Source organism: Polypterus senegalus, chromosome 1 (assembly GCF_016835505.1).
Source record: "Polypterus senegalus isolate Bchr_013 chromosome 1, ASM1683550v1, whole genome shotgun sequence".
Classification (NCBI taxonomy): Eukaryota; Metazoa; Chordata; class Cladistia; order Polypteriformes; family Polypteridae; genus Polypterus; species Polypterus senegalus.
The window spans coordinates 294,182,894-294,202,430 of NC_053154.1; the positions used below are offsets into that span (position 1 = coordinate 294,182,894).

At 36.6% G+C, this 19,537-nt stretch overlaps 1 protein-coding gene across 1 annotated transcript in view; it reads right to left on the reverse strand.

Annotated features, from left to right (window-relative positions):
* The window catches only part of sorcs3 (sortilin related VPS10 domain containing receptor 3), a 1,218,933-nt gene that overhangs the window by 187,981 nt on the left and 1,011,415 nt on the right, over window positions 1-19,537 (reverse strand). Inside the window, exon 17 of the mRNA XM_039776558.1 lies at window positions 391-504. Coding sequence (XP_039632492.1) covers window positions 391-504 — 114 coding nt within the window. The remainder of the gene's footprint in view (window positions 1-390; window positions 505-19,537) is intronic.

Genomic DNA, 19,537 nt, shown 5'->3' on the forward strand with positions numbered 1-19,537 from the left:
AAAGTAGTATACTGTATATGTACAGGGGACTGGGAGACAGATCAGGTAGTCATACTTGTTCCTGTCCAGACATTTACAACATTTACATATTATTTAGCTTAGAAACTGTATACACATTAAGAAATTCAAGCTAACCACTTTATTACAGGGGTATGTAGTAAAATTACCATAGCATAGTACCACATTATCCCTAACTCTAATAAAGATAAATAATAATAATAATAATAATAATAATAATACCTGTTATAATAATAATATAATTAATAATAACCCTAATTGAAATGACACGAATCGATGTCATTAACTAGGGTATGCTAAAATTGTACGATCACAAGATATTTCACAAGCATAGTTGTGTTTTTACTCTTTGAAAAAGTGACCTATTCTTACCCAGTGCTGTTGAAGAAATTCTGCCCAAGGCTGCAGCTGCGGGAGGCCATAGTTGGATTAAACCAGAAGGCTGGAAAGCACTTTCCATCGGACCGTCGTTCAAAACCATAATCACTGAATTGGAGAAAAAAGAGAAGCCAACCAAGTTACACTTGTTAAACATTTATCATGTGAATAATAAACTTAAATAGATTAGTTGTCTCATCATTTTGGATATAATCTTTAGGAAATTATTTGGTAGCACTTCAGTTTAGGTACTGCAGAAAAGCATCTATTACTCATTTACTCTTACGCATCAAGACTTTAACAAAGGCTACTTTTAGACTTCATAACAATAACAAAACATAAGTACATTGGTTATTCTTCTTTGTGCAGTGTGGCATATTCACATGACGGTTAAATGACTTGTTAATATGAAGGAATTTTTAGGTCTTATATTAAATATGTAATTTCAAGAAAAATATGTCTCAGTGAAGTCACCTCAGATCACTCCAAAGTGAAGTTTTATTAGCAGATCACATTGCAGAGATGAATAAACACTTCACTGATGCTTTATAAGACCCAAAGAAGACTATGTTAAGATCTTCTTAAAATGTAGTAAATGATGCATTTCTTCAGTGACTAAAGTATTACAAATTATATTGTAAAATTTGTATCTAAATATAGTGTGTGTACTTGTAGTACTTTGTTATTTCTGACAAACCTTACTGAGCTTAACAGCTAATACAAATTACAAAAATCTGAAGCACTTGGAAAAAAGGAAATTTCAATGCCTAAAGCACCAGCATTTGTTTCCATGGTGGCACCAAGCAATATTCAATAAAAACGCTTAAAAGGAAAACTTTTAAAAATATAGAAGTGTTTTCAATGTTTTAAAATAGTGCTGACACATTTACAATGTTTCCCATATTTCCTACACCATTTACATAATTCATCTGGCAAGATACTTCTGAATAAAACTGTTTCAAACTATTTGTAAGGTGTTATTTAAAGCAAGAGAGCAATGTTGACTAAAGCAAATGTTCAGAATTTTAAGAAGAAAACTTACACATCCAAGAAGTTGCATTATACAATCGGTTGGCTTAATTGATGCATCAGCTTTATACTAGAGAGGATTTAACTGTTTACCTACAATATATTCATAAAATGAGTGGCAAATGAAAAGAACAATCTTTTTCATGAACTTGTTTGAGCAAGGCTAATTGCCATTACTTGGTTCGCTTCATTTAAAATTACATTAGCTGTGTGTGGCTATAAGTGCTGAGCTAACACGGCAGAGTTCACTTTACAATGAGTTCAGTGAAATCATGGAAAAACTTCACCAAACTGCAGGAAATGCATTGTCAAGTCACTTGGGGGAAGAGAAACTGAACTGATGGTCTTTTAAGTGTCCCAGAGGGCTAGAGAAGCATCTGCCCTTCTAAACAGAGCAGTTTAGGAAAGATTGTCATTCTTCCAGAATGAATTTGCATATATTGCTAATTTTGAACACTCATAGAATTATAATGGCCAGGGACTTCAATTGTGTTTTAAATCCTGACCTGGATAGATCCTCTGATGCAATGTCGATAACATCTAATACTGCTCAGATAGTTAGTTACACAGTTTGTAATGGATCATAACCTAACAGACCCATGGAGGATTTTATATCCTAACCTAACAGCATACTACTTCTTCTTACCATACATCATTGTTACTCTCAATAATTGATTATTTTCTCATAGACAATAATTTTTTCCCACTATCAAATCTTGAAAGTATGACGCTATTTTTTTCTATGACTATGCTCCTCTTATCATGGAGCTTAAATTGCTGCATCTTACACAATCATCTCATAGCTGGCGTCTTAAACCCCTGCCATTAGCTGATAAGGACTGTACAGAATTCATATCCAAGCAAATTTATTATTTTCTTGAGACAAACGCACTCTCAGGGATCTCAGTGGGTATACTCTGGGAAAATTTGAAGGCATTGTTAAGAGGACAGATGATTTCATATCTTTCTCACAAAAATAAACTGGAAACCAAGAAGGTGTCTGAGTTAATCAGCAAAATTACCAGAATAGATCAAGAAAATGCCAGGTCTCCAAATGAGGCACTTTATAGGAAAAGACAGGTGTTGCCATCACAATTTAACCTCTTGACTACTTAAGAAATGGAACAGCTTATCTTTAAATTGTGGCATCATTATTATGAACACAGAGAAAAGGCCAGTAAGATTTTATCCCAATAAATCCACAAGCAGGAAGTCCGTAATGCAATAACAGCAATTTACAACAGATGTAGATAAGATTATTGACCATAAAAATATAATTTATACATTTAGAGAATACTATAAGTCCTTATATTATACTCAGTTTAAAGAAGATGACATAATTTAATGAGTTCTTTGATTCATTACAGATACCACAGCTAGATACTGTTAGTGCTGTGGAACTGGATAAACCTTTGTCACTTTTAGAATTACTAGATGCTATAAACTCACTTCAAAGAAAAGCATCTAGCCCTGATGGCTACCCAGTAACATTTTATAAAAAATTATACAAATAAGTTAATTCAAATATTATTAGCAACATTTATAGAAGCTAAAGACAATAATGCTACCTCATACTTTTCAGCAAGCCATTAATTAATTCCATCTTTCTTAAGAAAAACAAGGACCTATTGCAATGTTTATCATACAGACCAATCTCTCTTCTAAATAATGATGTTAAAACACTCTCCAAACTTCTAGCCAGAAGGAATGAGAAAGTGCTTCCTTCTGTAATATCACAAGGCCAAACTGGATCTAACAAAAGCAGACACTTAACTTCTACCCTTCAACATTTGTTTAATACAATATATTCACCCATTATATCTAAAACCCCAGAGATCTTATTATCTTTAGATGCAGAAAAAGCATTTGGCATGGTTGAATGGGGCTACCAATTCACCACATTCCACACATTTGGGTTCAGAAGCCTCCATTCGTATTAACAACATTATTTCAGATAACGTCAAACTAGAACTTGGTACTTGACAAGGATACCCCTTGTCACCTTTGCTCTTTGAAATCGCCATTGAACCATTGGCTGTATATTTTCAAAATGCATTAGAGATAAAGGGGATTCTCAGAGAGGAGCTTGAACAGAAAATATCGCTATATGCAGATGATACTGTACTGTAGCATTACCAGATTTTTAAAAGATATCTGGACTTAAAATCAATTTGAATAAAAGTATGCTTTTACCAGTGAATTCTGTAGCACATAATATCGAACTGGACATCTTAGAGACTGATAATGTCTTTGCATTCTATGAACAATTACACTTCAAATACAACTTCTCATCAACACTTCTTCCACTACTTTCAAGCTAGAAACTTTGCTAAACAGAACCTGCCCTCACCTTTCACCATGTTCTATTCCAGGAGAATTATTGATCGATCTTGAAGACTCAGATAGCATCTCTACAATTTATAAAAATATGTTTAAAGTCCCTTCCTTTGGACTGCAGCCATGCACAAAATACACTCAAGCTCCATACATGCAAAGCATTCGATCATTCAACTTAAAATCTTTTATCAAGTGCATGTGTCTCATTTAACATTGTCCATAATGTTTCCAGAGCAAGATTCAATATGTGAATGTTGCAATCGAGCTCCAGCCTCACTGGGCCACATGTTTTGGGCGTGCACCAAATTAACAACATTCTGGACAAAAATGTTTCAATGCTTATCAACAGCCTTGTTGTCACAATCCCTCCTAATCCATTAACAGTTGTGTTTGGTGTACTCCCAGATGGGCTTAAAGTGGAGAAGGACAAACAAACTGTAATTGCCTTTACTACACTACAAGCATGTACACTTGCTCAACTGGAAGAACCCACCCCACCACTTTTAAGTCAGTGGGTAACTGATGTTTTATGCTACTTGAAATGGGAAAAAATCTAATTCTCACTTGGAGGATCTGCTCAAAACTTTTTAAATATATGGCAGGATCTAATCAATAATATTTTAGAAAAAACTTCCATTTCGGGGAAAAGGATACTCTTCCTTTCTTGTGTCTTTTATAGAGTAGCTTTGGTTGCTGGCCTTTTCTGTTGGGGGTTGAATTTTGCTTTAATTTGTTAATTTTTGCTTGAAAGTATGGAATGTTATGTTTCTAATTAAAATCAAAAAAGGCAAATCTAGTTAGAGAGTAGTTTTAATGCTCACTAGGTAAATGCTTTGTACACTTGATAGAAACATTTTAATGACAGAGATGAAGTGTTTCTCAAGATAAGCATCAATTTGCTTACTGTGTAAACAGTAGTGTAGAAGATGCTCTGCTGGTCACCCTACATTAAATCTACACTTTCTTTAATTAGCTCAACTCATATGTGAGAGGACTATTTCTGATTTAATCTGATGATCTGGTAAACATGTGTCAGAGGGCAATGTTGAAAAAACTGTAAATCATCTCAGATTATGGCATAAATCCAGTCACACGCAGAAATTATCTTCAGTAAATCAGGGAGGAATGTTAATTTAAAGACCTCCACAAATCGCTCTAGAAATTCCTTTCTTCTCTGTGACGTATGTATTTTTAATAAGGAATATCGGAGATAATAAAAAAAATCCTTAAGTGTTTAGGTTTTATACATATCATGTAAAAATAATTGGGAAATACTCATTATCAAACTAGTAATAGCAAATCATGTTTTTTAAATGATGTAAATATTTTCGAAATTCTATATAAGTTTTAACCTGTCTTGTCTCTTTCTGTTATTGGATGCAACTGAGAAGGCAAATTTCACATTTTCTTGTGTGAACATAACCTTATATACCGTTGAGTGAGGACTCGGTGATTTGTTATGAGAGGTCACTTTCACAAATGTAGATTTTTACCAAACTACGGAAATTATTACAAATAATAAAATTGGTGCATTTATTTAAAAAAAGTAATATACATATATTTGCATTTTGGAAATTTAATAACTTTTAGTTTTTTTCAAATTTTTATGCTATTGATTTTAAAAATGTAACTAGTTAATATGAGTACTGTAAACTACACACCACCCAATGACCTGCTTTACTTCAATATAAAAATTTGTTTTAATTTATCATACTTCGTAAGGCACTGTGATAGGAAAATCCATTCAGGCATATCTGTGCAGACTGCATTGTTGCTCTGAGTTAAGTCTTGAAAAAATGAAAAGCACAGTTATTAGTCATTACTATTAAAATGTTGAAGTTGTAGAAAAAGCAAAAAAATCAAACTCTTTCACAACAAATTGTAGAGGCTAAGGTGAGTAAACCTCAGAATTTCTTCTTGATAAGTGTCATCCAACAGGTGACAGGTTGCTGGTTCAAACCCAGTTACTGTCAGGGGGGATCCTACTCCACTTGCTCTTGTGCAAGGCCATTAACCTGAAACCTACTCCAGAGATGCTGTACAATGGCTGACTCTGTCCCCAAAAGGTCATGCAAAATGTCAATTTCTCTTCGCAGACTAATAAATTATATCCCCCCAAAAAAATCATAATATTAATTGTGCACTTAATCAAATAATGTGGCAGCTTTTTTTAATGCAGAATTCTAAAATGCATTCAATGTGGTGGAAAATTACAACTGAAATCAAATACATATTGTGTATTTCAAAGCTAAAAATAATACTGTTTTATGACAAGCTGAATTATATTAAAATAAATTCTAGTTGTCTGAAAATACAATTATTTCAGGATAACTCAGATGTATTTCCTGATACTGTATCTGAAATGCATTTTAAGATGTATAAGATAATTGCATCCTAGCCAGTCCCAGTTTTCTGAAATGTATTTTAAGATGCATTTCAAATACATTTCAAATGCATTTGAAAATATCTAGAAATAAGTCCCCTTATCTTATATATATCTATACTAATAAAAGGCAAAGCCCTCACTGACTCACTCATTCACTCATCACTAATTCTCCAACTTCCCGTGTAGGTAGAAGGCTGAAATTTGGCAGGCTCATTCCTTACAGCTTACTTACAAAAGTTGGGCAGGTTTCATTTCGAAATTCTATGCGTAATGGTCATAACTGGAACCTATTTTTCTCCATATACTGTAATGGACGTTAGCCCGATGGCAGTGGGGGGCGGAGCTGCGTGTGACCTCATCACGCCTCCCACGTAATCATGTGAACTGACTATGACCGCAGTACGTAGAAAAGAAGGACGAGCCCCCAAAGAGCGCTGAATACTTTATTCGCAAGATACAAGTTTAATGAGAAGACACGAGGTATAAACGAGACTTTGGATCACTTTCTAACGGAGTTAAAATTGCTGTAGCGAGAAACTTTTAAGTGCCGGGTCTTCGGTAACATTAAATAACGGCGTGCATGTCGCAAAATAGCACAGGCACAGCTTAGAAGCTTCGATGCATGTACTCCGAGCGGCTCACGTGAACTGACTATGAACGCAGTACGCAGAGAAAGCAAGACCTCTAAAGAACGTGGAGAGTTTTGCTCACGTGAACATGTCTGCAAAAAGTGGTGTTTCCTGCACTGCAAAAATACTACAAAAGTTGGGCAGCCGGCGCACGCGCATGCGTAGCTGTGCCGGCCTTTGAGACGCTGACTGCTCTTCTGCCTTAAGTGAAAGTAAACACTTTTAATTTTTTTCCCCCTTCCCATGAGCTATAGCCCAGACAACTGTAAACACGGGATCCCATTTCTAGACCGCGGCAAACTAATATTAAGGCGCTTCGCACTTTCTTTTACATGTATACGATTATGAGGTCGTCAGGTTGGATTATGAAGACACGCACAGGAGTGGAGGACCGACAGTGCCATCTCGGACAGTTAATGGCAGGGCCGTCTCTCGAGACCCATTGCGACGCTCATATCGTCAGCGAAGACCTCTCTCTACACTATATTAAAGAAAATGTCAAGTTTCCTATCTTTACACCTTTTTTCCTTTTATCCCCAACCAAACCCTTTCTCTCTTAACACTGCAGAGGACACAAAAATGATTTTCTTTTAATTGCTGGTAATGCCGGTAAGTCACATTACCACAGGCAGAAATTTGGACGTTCACATAGAAAATGTAATTTCTATACCACAGCCGTCGTGTAGCGCCTTTCAAAAGGGATCAACTACCAAGAGATGATCCATATACATTTTACCTGCTGTTAGTACTACTTACCTGTTATGTTATACCGGCTTTAAAATGTAGTTTACCCGAAACCACTCCACTGGTGCTCAGTGTATCTTTACTTCTTAAGCCGTTAATGTTTTACTGTTTAATATAGCTTATAGACTACATTTTTTTTTTTCCTTGCACTCAGCAAAACTCGAGCAGCCGGCGCGCACGCATAGCTGTGCCGGCCTTTGAGACGCTGACTGCGCTTCTGCCTTAAGTCAAAGTGAGCACTTTTCATTTTTTTCCTCCTTCACCTGAGCTATAGCCCAGACAAGTGCAAACACAGGATTCTACACCGCGGCAAACTAATATTAAGGCGCTTCGCACTTTCTTTTGCACAAATACGATTATGAGGTCGTCAGCTCGGATTATGAAGACACGCACAGGAGTAGAGGACCAACAGTGCCATCACAGCTGATTAATGGCAAAGCCTTTCTCTCTTAACACTGCAGAGGACACAAAACTAATTTTCTTTAATTGCTGGTAATGCCGGTAAGGCACATTACCAGAGGCAGAAATTTGGACGTTCACATAGAAAATGTAATTTCTATACCACAGCCATCATGTAGCGCCTTCTAAAAGGGATCTACTACCGAGAGATCATCCATATACATTTTAGCTGCTGTTAGTACTACTTACCTGTTGTGTTACACCAAACAGGAGGCGTGTCAGACGTCGTGGTACATTTTCTGATGCAGCTAGATGAAAACAACTTCGTGACGCTGCGGCCAAATACACAAAACAATTACTTTGACAACCATTTTACATTATTTTCAAAATGTTTCCTTTTCTTTACTTCTTTAACACACTACTTCTCCGCTGCGAAGCGCGGGTAATTTGCTAGTTTGATATAATTGACTGGGGCAGCATGGAGGCACCATGTAATGGAAAAAAACCTTCCTCTATCTTTAATGAAGGCAGTCACGGAGCCCAGATGGGAATGCAGAACATTTTTTTATTTGCACAGCAATATGCACAAATATCTCAGTCCATGGAATGATTAATCTATACTAATAAAAGGCAAAGCCCTCACTGATTCACTGACTGACTCACTCACTCACTCATCACTAATTCTCCACCTCCCCCTGTAGGTAGAAGGCTGAAATTTGGCAGGCTCATTCCTTACAGCTCACTTACAAAAGTTAAGCAGTTTTCATTTCGAAATTCTACGTGTAACGGTCATAACGGTCGACAACGTCCACCATGTTAAACTTTCTTATTTATGGCCCCATCTTCACGAAATTTGGTAGGCGGCTTCCCTGCGCTAACCGAAACCGATGTACATACTTATTTCGGTGGTATGACTTCAATGTCGCCAGCCATATTGTACTTTCCTCTGGTTACCTATAGGCCCATCTTCAAGAAATTTGGTAAGTGGGTTCCCAACGCTAACTGAATCCTACTTACGTATATATATGTCCATAGCCTGCAGCTCGGTCGCCGTGTGAGGCGACATTGGGTCCCCAATCCCCACGCCTCCCACGTTGTTGGCTGCCTGCCTATATAAGGCCGTCCATCACTCCGGTCTCTTCATTCATTTTATTAATTTTATTACAATCCATACATAGCAATCAAGTTTTTACAAAAAAAAGAATTATGTTAAGAACAGATCGATCCCTACCCCTGAGAGAGAGAGCAAGCCAAACGGCGTAAAATTTAAGGCTGTCACAGCCTTTCATTTGCCTGTTGGAAGTCCTGTTGCACCCATTCATTGGCCTGTTTCATCTCCTGTTTCAATTCCTGTTTCAGTCTCTCAAGTGCCTTTGCCGTTGCTTTCTCATTAGCCTTCTCGCTTTTCTTTATATCTTGCGTGAGCTCAGCGAGCAACACCTTCAGTTCAGATAGTTCAATTGTGCCTTCTTTTACCGTAGATGAAGCAGCAGACATTGCTGAAGGCTCGCGTAATTGCATAATTGAAGCCGCGGACTTCCCGGCCTTTTCCAGTGTCAGGTCATCTTCTCCAATCGGCAAGCTATCCACCTCTGCACTTACGATCACACCTTCGCTCCCCTTTTCGCTCTCAGCCGGCGACGATGTAGCGGACCATGGTCCCGAGGAGTCTGTGCTTTCACCCATCTGATCCAGGTCTGTCTCTGATAGGCCGTATCTTGAACTGGGGCTTGCTGATCGCAGCTTGGATGTAGCTTTAGTTTTCGATTCTTTCAAACCCCCCTTCTTGTTGGCCATGTTTACATGTGCTTACATATACTGTAGCAGTCCCTCTCGGGTTGAATAAATACAGGATATCTCAGAATAATAAGCAAGTAATATGAAAAATAGCACCACTGCTAGCGGAGCTCCACTTCAGATGTCCATCTCTCGCATCGGACGAGACCAACTCCTTTTAATTTAATCCACGGCTTCTCCACTGTTTTATTGTTCGTTTATTACGATTATAGTTATTGTATAGGTATTTTAGACTTACTTTACATTGTTCAGATACCCATTTCCTTTATCGTTCCAACCGTACCCCCATTAACATGTCTATCGAGGTGATCACAATCGATCAAAGAACTGTCACTTACTGAGTGGTTTCCATGCCTGGAGATGGCGCCTGCTTTTTCCATTCTCTGTGTTACATATTGCATGGTCATATCAGGCTCAGTCTTGATATCTTATGTCTTATGTATTGAATGACTGGGACAGGTTCAAGGTGTGGACTGATGATGGTACAGGAGATAATTATACTACACAGGAGCACTATAACAGTGAAATGCTTAAGCCCTTCACCTATGGTTCTGCATGTAAGTTGATGGCTGCCGCTGAACTGTTCGGTTGTCGCTTTCAAGTGTACCGAAATGGCCAAATATTTTACACCTTTGGACAACCCACCAAAGCCTCTTAAACATATTAGATTCACAGGTGACGATTTGAGTAGTGGACACTTTGATGTTTATGAATGTTCAAACTCTCAAAAGCTGGATGCGAAGTTATTGATGAAACCGGTTGTATGCTTACAACGCTTGACAGATGCCGAATGTCACTTCAACACAACAAGTTCTGCAAATACTAACATAATTGAAATAAACCACGAAACTCAGCCGATTATGACAGCAGCAATCCAAGCTGTGACATTTGAGGCAAGATTGCTTTTCACATGGCCAACTGTAGGTTGCATGCTCAAGAGTAAGCTCTGCGCACAGCTTGGTCATATTACAACCAGAGGGCCGAACTGACAACGTGGCATACAAAGAGATCCTTAACAAATAATTATTGGCATATTTTCCCTCAGTTTAAAAAGGTTTACTTTTCTTCTTAATAAAAATTTTAAGGCAGCACTTTGCCGCTGCGAAGCGTGGGGATTTTGCTAGTCAGTTATATAATTCATCTGCTTTTATAAATTTTTTCTGAATACATTACCTCCTCTAATACATTGGGTCATCTGATTCATATTTGACAGAACTTTATTACCATCTCCAGTCAACTAAAGCCCCCTGGAATTTCTGATTCGTGCCATTATTCTGAACACCACTTCACTAAGGGATTGTGGGATTGGGGTTAGTGGATTGTCCTATAGATCTTGGCAATGCTTCATGGAAGCATCATATGAACTTTACCGTCAGTTTATCCCCAATTTCTGGAGAGATTCCCGTTACTCATTTACCTCATTCTGACCTTGAAAAATGACATTGGGAGGTCTCTAAGATGAGGCAGAGACTTCTTGTGTTTTCAGCTTTAAGTTGCATTTAGTTTACCCTTGAGTTACAGTCAGTCCTTTTCCTTGTGTTTAATAAGTCATTCTGTTATGGCTTCATATATATGGGTGATCCAGATCTAATTATGCATTACCTTATAACTTACTGTATTAAGTGTATTACTCAGAGCCTGTATCCAACTGAATGGAGGACAAGTGGGACATTACATGGAAAATCAGTGAATTAATTAAATGTAACTGCATTTTCATTTATTACAAGATATTTAGAACAATTCTTTTGTCTTGTTTTCCTGCATTGCATTAAAAGTTGCATAATTAGATCTAGACCACCCTATATATATACGCTAAGCCTAAAAGTGCAACGATTTTATGTGACTTTTTATGTCATGCTTTAAATCTGGCTTATTTTAAAACCTGGTATCATTCTTTTCAGAATTTATTGAACTTTAATGTGATGTTGTTAGATTTTCAGATTCTTATTCCCTTTTTAAATTATAAACTAAAATATCAAGAAAGTCGTTGGGCAGCCTACTAGGCCACAGCTGGGGGTTGTGTGCCGAAGGCCCAAGGGGGGCATGTACCACATCTTTAAATACAATCACTTTCTCCTGCTCAGCTGCAGGATCGATGGGGGCCCAGCGTGCCCGCCCCAGGGTTTGGCGAGCAAAGCAAACAGTGAACGGAGCCTCCCAGTATATATATATATATATATATATATATATATATATCCATCCATTTTCTAACCCGCTGAATCCGAACACAGGGTCACGGGGGTCTGCTGGAGCCAATCCCAGCCAACACAGGGCACAAGGCATATATATACATATATATAGTAAATAAATTGTAAGAAATTATTATATTTTAACAAAAAATTCTACAACTACAAGGACACCAGGTTTTAAGTCCTGTGTGCTACCTGCATTGAGTTTGCAAGTTCTTCTCGTGTGTGTGGGTTTCCTCCAAACAGTTCAATGACATGCAAGATATACAAATTAATGATGCTATATTGTCCCCAGCAAGTGTTTGTAAGTAACCCTGTGATGGACCTGCTCCCAATCTAGAGATTGTTCCTGCCTTGTGCCCTGAAATGGGCTCCAGCTTCCCTATGAGCCTGCTCGAGACAAATGGGTTTGGTAAAGGAATGGAATGATGGATATAGACTCCATGCCAATTTTGAGATATCTGAGATGTAAATCATGCCCATTGCATGTTTTCAAAAGGACCTGTAATTTTATGATCTCCAAAATGCCTTTAAGATATTGAAAAATGGAAAGGAAACTATTTTAGCATACCTGGAAATACATTTTGGATATCTCAAAATGCAATTAAGATACCTTAAAATGTATTTCATATATTTCACATTGACTCATATTTAAGAGATATAAAAAGCATTTTTAGACATCTCAAATTTATTCATTGATATTTTAAAATGGGTTTATGCTCAGTTTGAGATATCTTAAAATGTATCTCAACATATCTCAAATTTTATATTAACATATCTCAAATACATTTAAAGATGTATCTTTAAAGAGGCGGGGCATAATTTTTTTAAACCTTGTCATGCATGCATGCCTGGAGACCACTTTTGGGGCTTTAAGGAGGTAAACTGTAACCACCTGAGGATGAGAGTAGGTGCTGATTCTAATAGTAACTTCTCCATTCCCTGTAGCATTAAACAGCCAGCCAGGACAGATGCCTAGCCACGGCCAAAAAGCCCTAAGAAGGCTCCACCCCTTCTGTTCCCAACAATTTAAAAAGGAGCCGCTCCAGGAAGGTGGTGACACAGTCTTACCTGGTGATCAAGGAGAACAGAGCTCTCGTGGCAAAAAGCCAGTTATTTCTGTTTGGGCCCAAACAGCTATTTTTTTTTTCTACAACTAAACGGGGTGACCTGCTTGGCACCCCAACTATTTATCAGAGTGTTCTTATCTACTTCTTAAGTGAATATCATTTTCAGATAAATGAAAAACAGCTTCCTGCTCATTTTTAGGTATCTAAGAAACAAATTCTTGTGCCTTTCAAAGATATCTGAAATGAATTTGGAGTTACCTTTAAAAATCGGCAGGAGGTATAATTTAAACAATAAGAAATTTTGCAGAATATGATTTTCAGATTATCTTTAAATGAATTTCACATGTCTTACAGTGCATACAAGGTCAATTTCAGATACCTCAGGGTATCCCAGATATCTTGAAATGCCCAGGAACTTATTTTGAGCTATCTGAAAATCTAATTTAGCTATCTCTAAATACCTTTGAGACATGTCAAAATATATTGTAGATATCTTTAAATGTAAAGAAACTTATTTTATGATATCAACTCTCTGAAAAGGTAAATTTATATTTATATATCTCTAAATGTTCATTTGGCTTGTTATACTGTTTTGTTAATTACTTTTTGTAATGTTGTTCATTGTGCTTGGATTCTAGTCACAGAATCATGTTTTGTTCTGCTGCTGGCAATTTGGTACTTTACATTATTATTATTGTAAGAGCTTATACCCTGCAAAAATAAAGAACAAAAGGATAATAGGAACATGTTATCAATCTATGGATATCCAGATATCTGTTGTTGTATTAGAAGAAAAAAAAAGTACAGACTTCTTAAAGTTTTGGGGAAATATTTGCTTTTCTTTCTTTTAGTCACTTATAAGATGTAAGGCTGCTGGACCAACGGTTAAGCATCTTAAAGTGTTGTTCAAAATGATTATACATAAATAGCAAAGAAAGTGCAATGACTTAATTAATGGGACAATTTTTAATAAACATGATGTACATAATCAATACCTGCTGCTTCTTTGTTAAAAGTGTTTGTTAATAAATAACCATAAAACAGTCCCTATTTAGTGGATGCAAGCTCTTCTGCACTAAGATGTAGTTCGGGATCCTGTTCTGCCACAAGTGCTGAAGGTCACTGCAATATACTTTACCTACCTTGTCATGCCACTCAAACTCTGACCTGTTTTGTTAATTTTAGATCTTGAGATGATAAGTATAACATTAATTCATTCAACAGTGATTATTTAATGCATTTCTCCTATTTCTTGTCTTTCAACTGCTAACAAAGAAATGACAAATAACAATGAAGCAAAGTTATTCAACCTTGGGGATCAGACTCCCATCTGGATTAAAATGACGGTTAATCAGTATTAATAAATGATTTCAGATTAACATAATATATCATGGCTATGAGCTAAGTTATAATTAAGAGCCATGCAGACATTTCTGTAACCTACTAGCAATAAAATGTCTCATGTCAATTTTTAGCTGGCAAAAAAATGACAACATAAAGGATGTCCAAATGCCCTTAAAGCAAAGTCATATTTTTAGGCATATATTTTAGCATTTGTATTATTTGTTATTTTTGGGAGAAGTGGCACACTGTGTTTCTGTATTTAATTTTAGTTATTTTGGATTAGGGAACTGGTTAATTTATTTTCACAAGTGAAGCACAACAGTGAATTGATCACAAAGTGGGGAACCAGATGTCTTATATTTTGACTTTTCAAAGCCTTCACACTCATGTAAGCAAGAAAATAGGGGAAATGTTCAGTTCAGTTGATCAGTGTAATAGTTTCGCTTTAAACTGTACAAGTAAGCTAGTTCCCAAAGAAAGGACAAAAGAAGACATAAGGAGAATATGCAAATTCACTACATATTGCACAGCAGGAAAGAATCAAATAAAAGGTACAAGTGTTGTGAGATGGTATCATTTGGTTACTGTGTTTTACAATCAGTAAGATAATGGAATACAATTTTACAGCAAATCGAAATGTAATTTGTTCTCTACATTTAGGAGGCATAATCAAATACAACATGTATTTGAATTTTTATTAAACACAGCTTACTTTTGGGAATGCTAGTATCAAGATCTTGAGAAGAACTTTATTTGGTCATAATCAGACTTATAAAGTGTTTATTCATTCAATTATGCAATGTATTAACAGTAATCAAATATCTGTAAATAGAAACTAGGGTTATATTGAGAATGTGGGAAGCTAAATAATATACTAATGCAGACCCGGCTTCAGGCTAAAACTGAAAGGGGGTCATCTGATACACCAGGGGTTAGCATGGTGCGATAAACACACAAGAAATTTACCAAGTAACAGTATACCTGGCAGCATGGGTGGAGAGGATTGACATGATATTTGGGGAAGGGTTATTTCAATGTTGAATATTTATTTTTTTGGGGTGTTGTCAGTTAGTATTGCAGTTCTGACCCTAGTCTATAGAAGACACTAATGAAAAATTTTAATAGGCTCTGCATATATGACAAAAATCGAAACTTTGTTGGAAGATATCACTAGTTTATCGATCATTTGTAACACTAATTAGGACTAAATAAAATCTTCATATAGAGAAATAACTGACCAACCGATACACTATAGGGAGTCCACAAAATACAGTGTTACTGCAACTTCTCCATTCTACCTGAAGTCAGAAGTGTACTTACTCTTATTTGCCAAGAGTCCAAGACACAGTTTATGGGCATCCCTTATAATGATTTTTTGACTCCAGGGAATCAAGTCAATCAATCTAGTTTATTATCGTGTGGAATCTTAACTGCATTGTTAGTGACATTCTTCTCTAGATCATTAATATAAATTAGAAAAAGAAGTGGTCTTATCACTGACCCCTGAGGAATCCCACTTTTAATATCACTTAATTTAGAAAAATGTACCCAAACAACTGGCTATGTTTAAACCAGATATGTGCATGTTGAATTTCAACTTGTATTTAGTCAGTACTCATTTTTCAGATATGTTAACAAATGCATTTTAAAAATCAACATAACATAACATGCAGGCACATACCCACTTAGGGCCAAGTTAAGAATTGAAAACCAAACTGACACACAAGTCTTTGGGATGAAGATATATAGAGTCACAAGAAGAGAGAGTGAAACAGACAAGAACAGTTAAATTCTGCATAGTCAAATAGATTTCAACCCCAGATGCTGGATCTGGAAAGCAGCAACATAAACCACTGACCCACCATATTGCCCTTTTAAAAATAAAGATAAATCATACTGAATGTGTATGTTTTTTCCCTTATTCACAAAATCATACCATATTGTAGTGACCTCTGCGTCAGGTTTGAAAAAGAAGAAAAAAACAGACGGACGAAGTAAAGTTCAGAAAACAGTTTACTTGAACAGTACCAAAAAAAAAATGAACGTCTTTGACTTTGAACTATTTACAATCTGCTATATTTCTCTCATATTTGTGGTCCTGAGGGACACCGTTAAAGAAAAGCACAACAGAAGAAGAAAAACACTTACTTTGTAACCCCATAACACAACCTTCTAGCCCCGTCTCCTACGAGACTTCGAACCCTCCTTCTGTCCCAGGTACTGCCCCCCTTTCTACGTCAAGCATACCCCCGCTGTGAGTCGTCCACGTTGTACTCCGCCCTCCCTCAACAGTCACCCCAAAAGGCCTTCAACCTGGCTGGGATATTACAATATTAACTAAATACTGTCTTTCCCATCTATACCTATGTTCATTAACAATTCTATGACAGATGTTTATCAGTCTTTTCTTTAATTGCTTTCATTCATTTTCCTTGAATCAACATTAAGTTAACTGTAGAGTTAATAGAAGCAGCTGGTTTACAGTTTTATGGAATATGCCCAGTATGCTTTTTTGAGCATTCTTGAGTAACCTTTATAGGGTTGTGACAATTTTTTTGATTTTAGCCTGTTCAATCATAATAATACTTTTTTCTCAATACTTGCATATTGTAGATAGATAGATAGATACTTTATTAATCCTGTAGCAGTAGGGGGCACTAGCACTCCCTTGAACCCTCAGGTACCATGCCAAACACCTGGTAAAAGTGCCACAATTATTATTTTTATTATAATAATAACGTGCACCTAGCACCCTCCAATCCACACTATTCATAAATAAACCAATAACAAATCACAATAAATCAATCCTCCACTCCCAAAATCCTTTTATAGTTCCTGACCTGGAAGTGTTTCTCATCCTTCAGTCCATAATTCCCTATCATTTCCGGGTCAGATAAAAGTCCTTTTTTCACCCCGGAAGTACATCATCCCGGGGCATAGGGCAAAAAGAAGTCTTTGATCCTCACCGTAGGTCCCTCTTGCGGCCCCTGTGGTATCCAGCAGGGCTGAGGATAAAAGCTACAAAGTCCATGACTCCCTGCTGGTCTTAGGGGCACCTCCATACTGCAGGGAGGGCTCCATCTGGCGGCTTGGGGGACTTGGCCGGGATAAACTGCCGGGCACAGTCCACAATCCCAAGGGGAAATTCACATAATCCAGCAGCAGTGGATGCAGTGGATTCTCCATGATTGACAGGAGCTTGCTTAGCGCCTGTCGCTCTGCCACATATTGTATAATGTGTTATTAATATTTCATGTAGCTACTATTAGGTTTCTGTTACTGACACAGGTCAACATTTCGGAATGATATGTACTGAGAACAATTTCTATTTCATTTTCTATATACCCACTCTTTGCTGCCGGTAATATGCTCCCCGTCCCATTGGACCTTTTTGTTTTGCAGATGAAATATTTAAAAAACTTCTTTGTGTCGTCTTTGCATAATCAGCTATTCAGTCATCCATTTGACATTTCTAACTTACTGTTACTCTCCATGAGTTTTTGTATCTCCTGTACAGCAGAATTTCTTTTTATAATTTCTTAATCCCAGATTTCAGTAACACAAAAACACATCCCTCTGTTTAGGTATACAGTTATGAAGCTATTGTGATATGGTAGGTCCCATTTATTATGGAATTGGTTCTAACAGACCAGTTCCTGTGACAAAGTTATTAGTGCCTTACAGATGAGAACTTTACTAAGACTGACTACAGCATTGCTATTTTATGTGCATCTCCATGGAAATCTTTAAAGTATAAGTGAAAGATCAAATACTTCTTAACCTATATTATAAAAAGGAAACATACCAGAATAATTTTAGAAATGATATTTCATGAACTATATACAAGATCAACCCATTTTGAGCTTCAGGGTGAGTTTGACCTTTTGTACACAGAAATTACTACCTAAATGGTATCATTCCTACAGTGAATATTGAGAGTAAACAAATAAGACCTATCACCTCAGTTTGACAAGGGGGAACCTTTAATCAGTATTATTCAAAAATATCAAAGCAAAATGAATAAACATTTTGCTTGAATGAATAAACATTCATTTTGAGACACAAATACATTGCCTGAATACATTTATAATCTAGTTTAAGCAAACAGCTTCCTTACCAATCCCTAGTTTGTAGAACTGCAAAGCCCAATCCATACACACAATGGACAACTTCTAATGCGTTATGAAACTGTGGATCCCAAAAGAACTTCTGATTCCTACTCCTATACTATGCTGACTCGCAAGAGACAGTAGAATGGAAATGAAGTGACCAGGAGGATCATAAAGTCGAAGAACGGGCTAAAGGTCAAAACTGACAGTCTAAAACATGATTGGAAAAGTTGGAATCAAAAACAATAGCAAGAATTTGAAAAAACAGATTAAATAAAGACCTTTTAATTCAATGACACAAGGTTCATTCATCAAACTCGGATATCCTAGAAACGCCTGAGTGAACTTTTGTATCATCACCAACTTGATGTCACAAATGAGTGTACCCCAGGGAATTCTGGGCAAGATTTCTGTTGAAAGAGCTGAAACAGAAACTTAACATAGCAGCAGCTAAACAGGCAACAAAATGGGATTAAATAATGAACTTTCCCAAAACAGGTTCAAGACAAAATCAAACCCCATATTTGAATTTCTGGAGTCTCAAAACTATATAATCCATATACAGATTAACAGGGAACTACACAGGTATTTATAGAAAAAAATCATTCAATTTGGACATCATAACATATACAGAATCTTATAAATGTTTCCGAAGATAAGAAAAATAGTGAAATGTAGGAATTTAGATGAGTTAATTCTTTCAAAACTGTTCTGCGTTGTTGAATAATTCTAGAGTCGGGGATATAACACAATCTTATGACTGGTGAGGTAAATGGATAAATGTATATCTGAGTCTACTGTTATATTTAAAAGGAGTAGAAGGATATCACCAGGAGAAACTCAGCTGGCTTCTTTCCAGTCGCATATTGTCCTTCCAATTCAGATTATCATCTCAGTATTTTACTTCTGAAGAAACCGCTTACACAATCTGTTTACACTGTTTACAGACTGTTATTGTGGATTTCTCTTATTTTTCTGTGTCACTTTAAGTGCATCTTAATCCCTTGGCCAAGTTATGACAAGGTCAAAATTACTATTTTAGTAACACATTACTATGTTCTGTGTTAGCATAAATTTGAAAACATTATATAATATAATATAATAATAT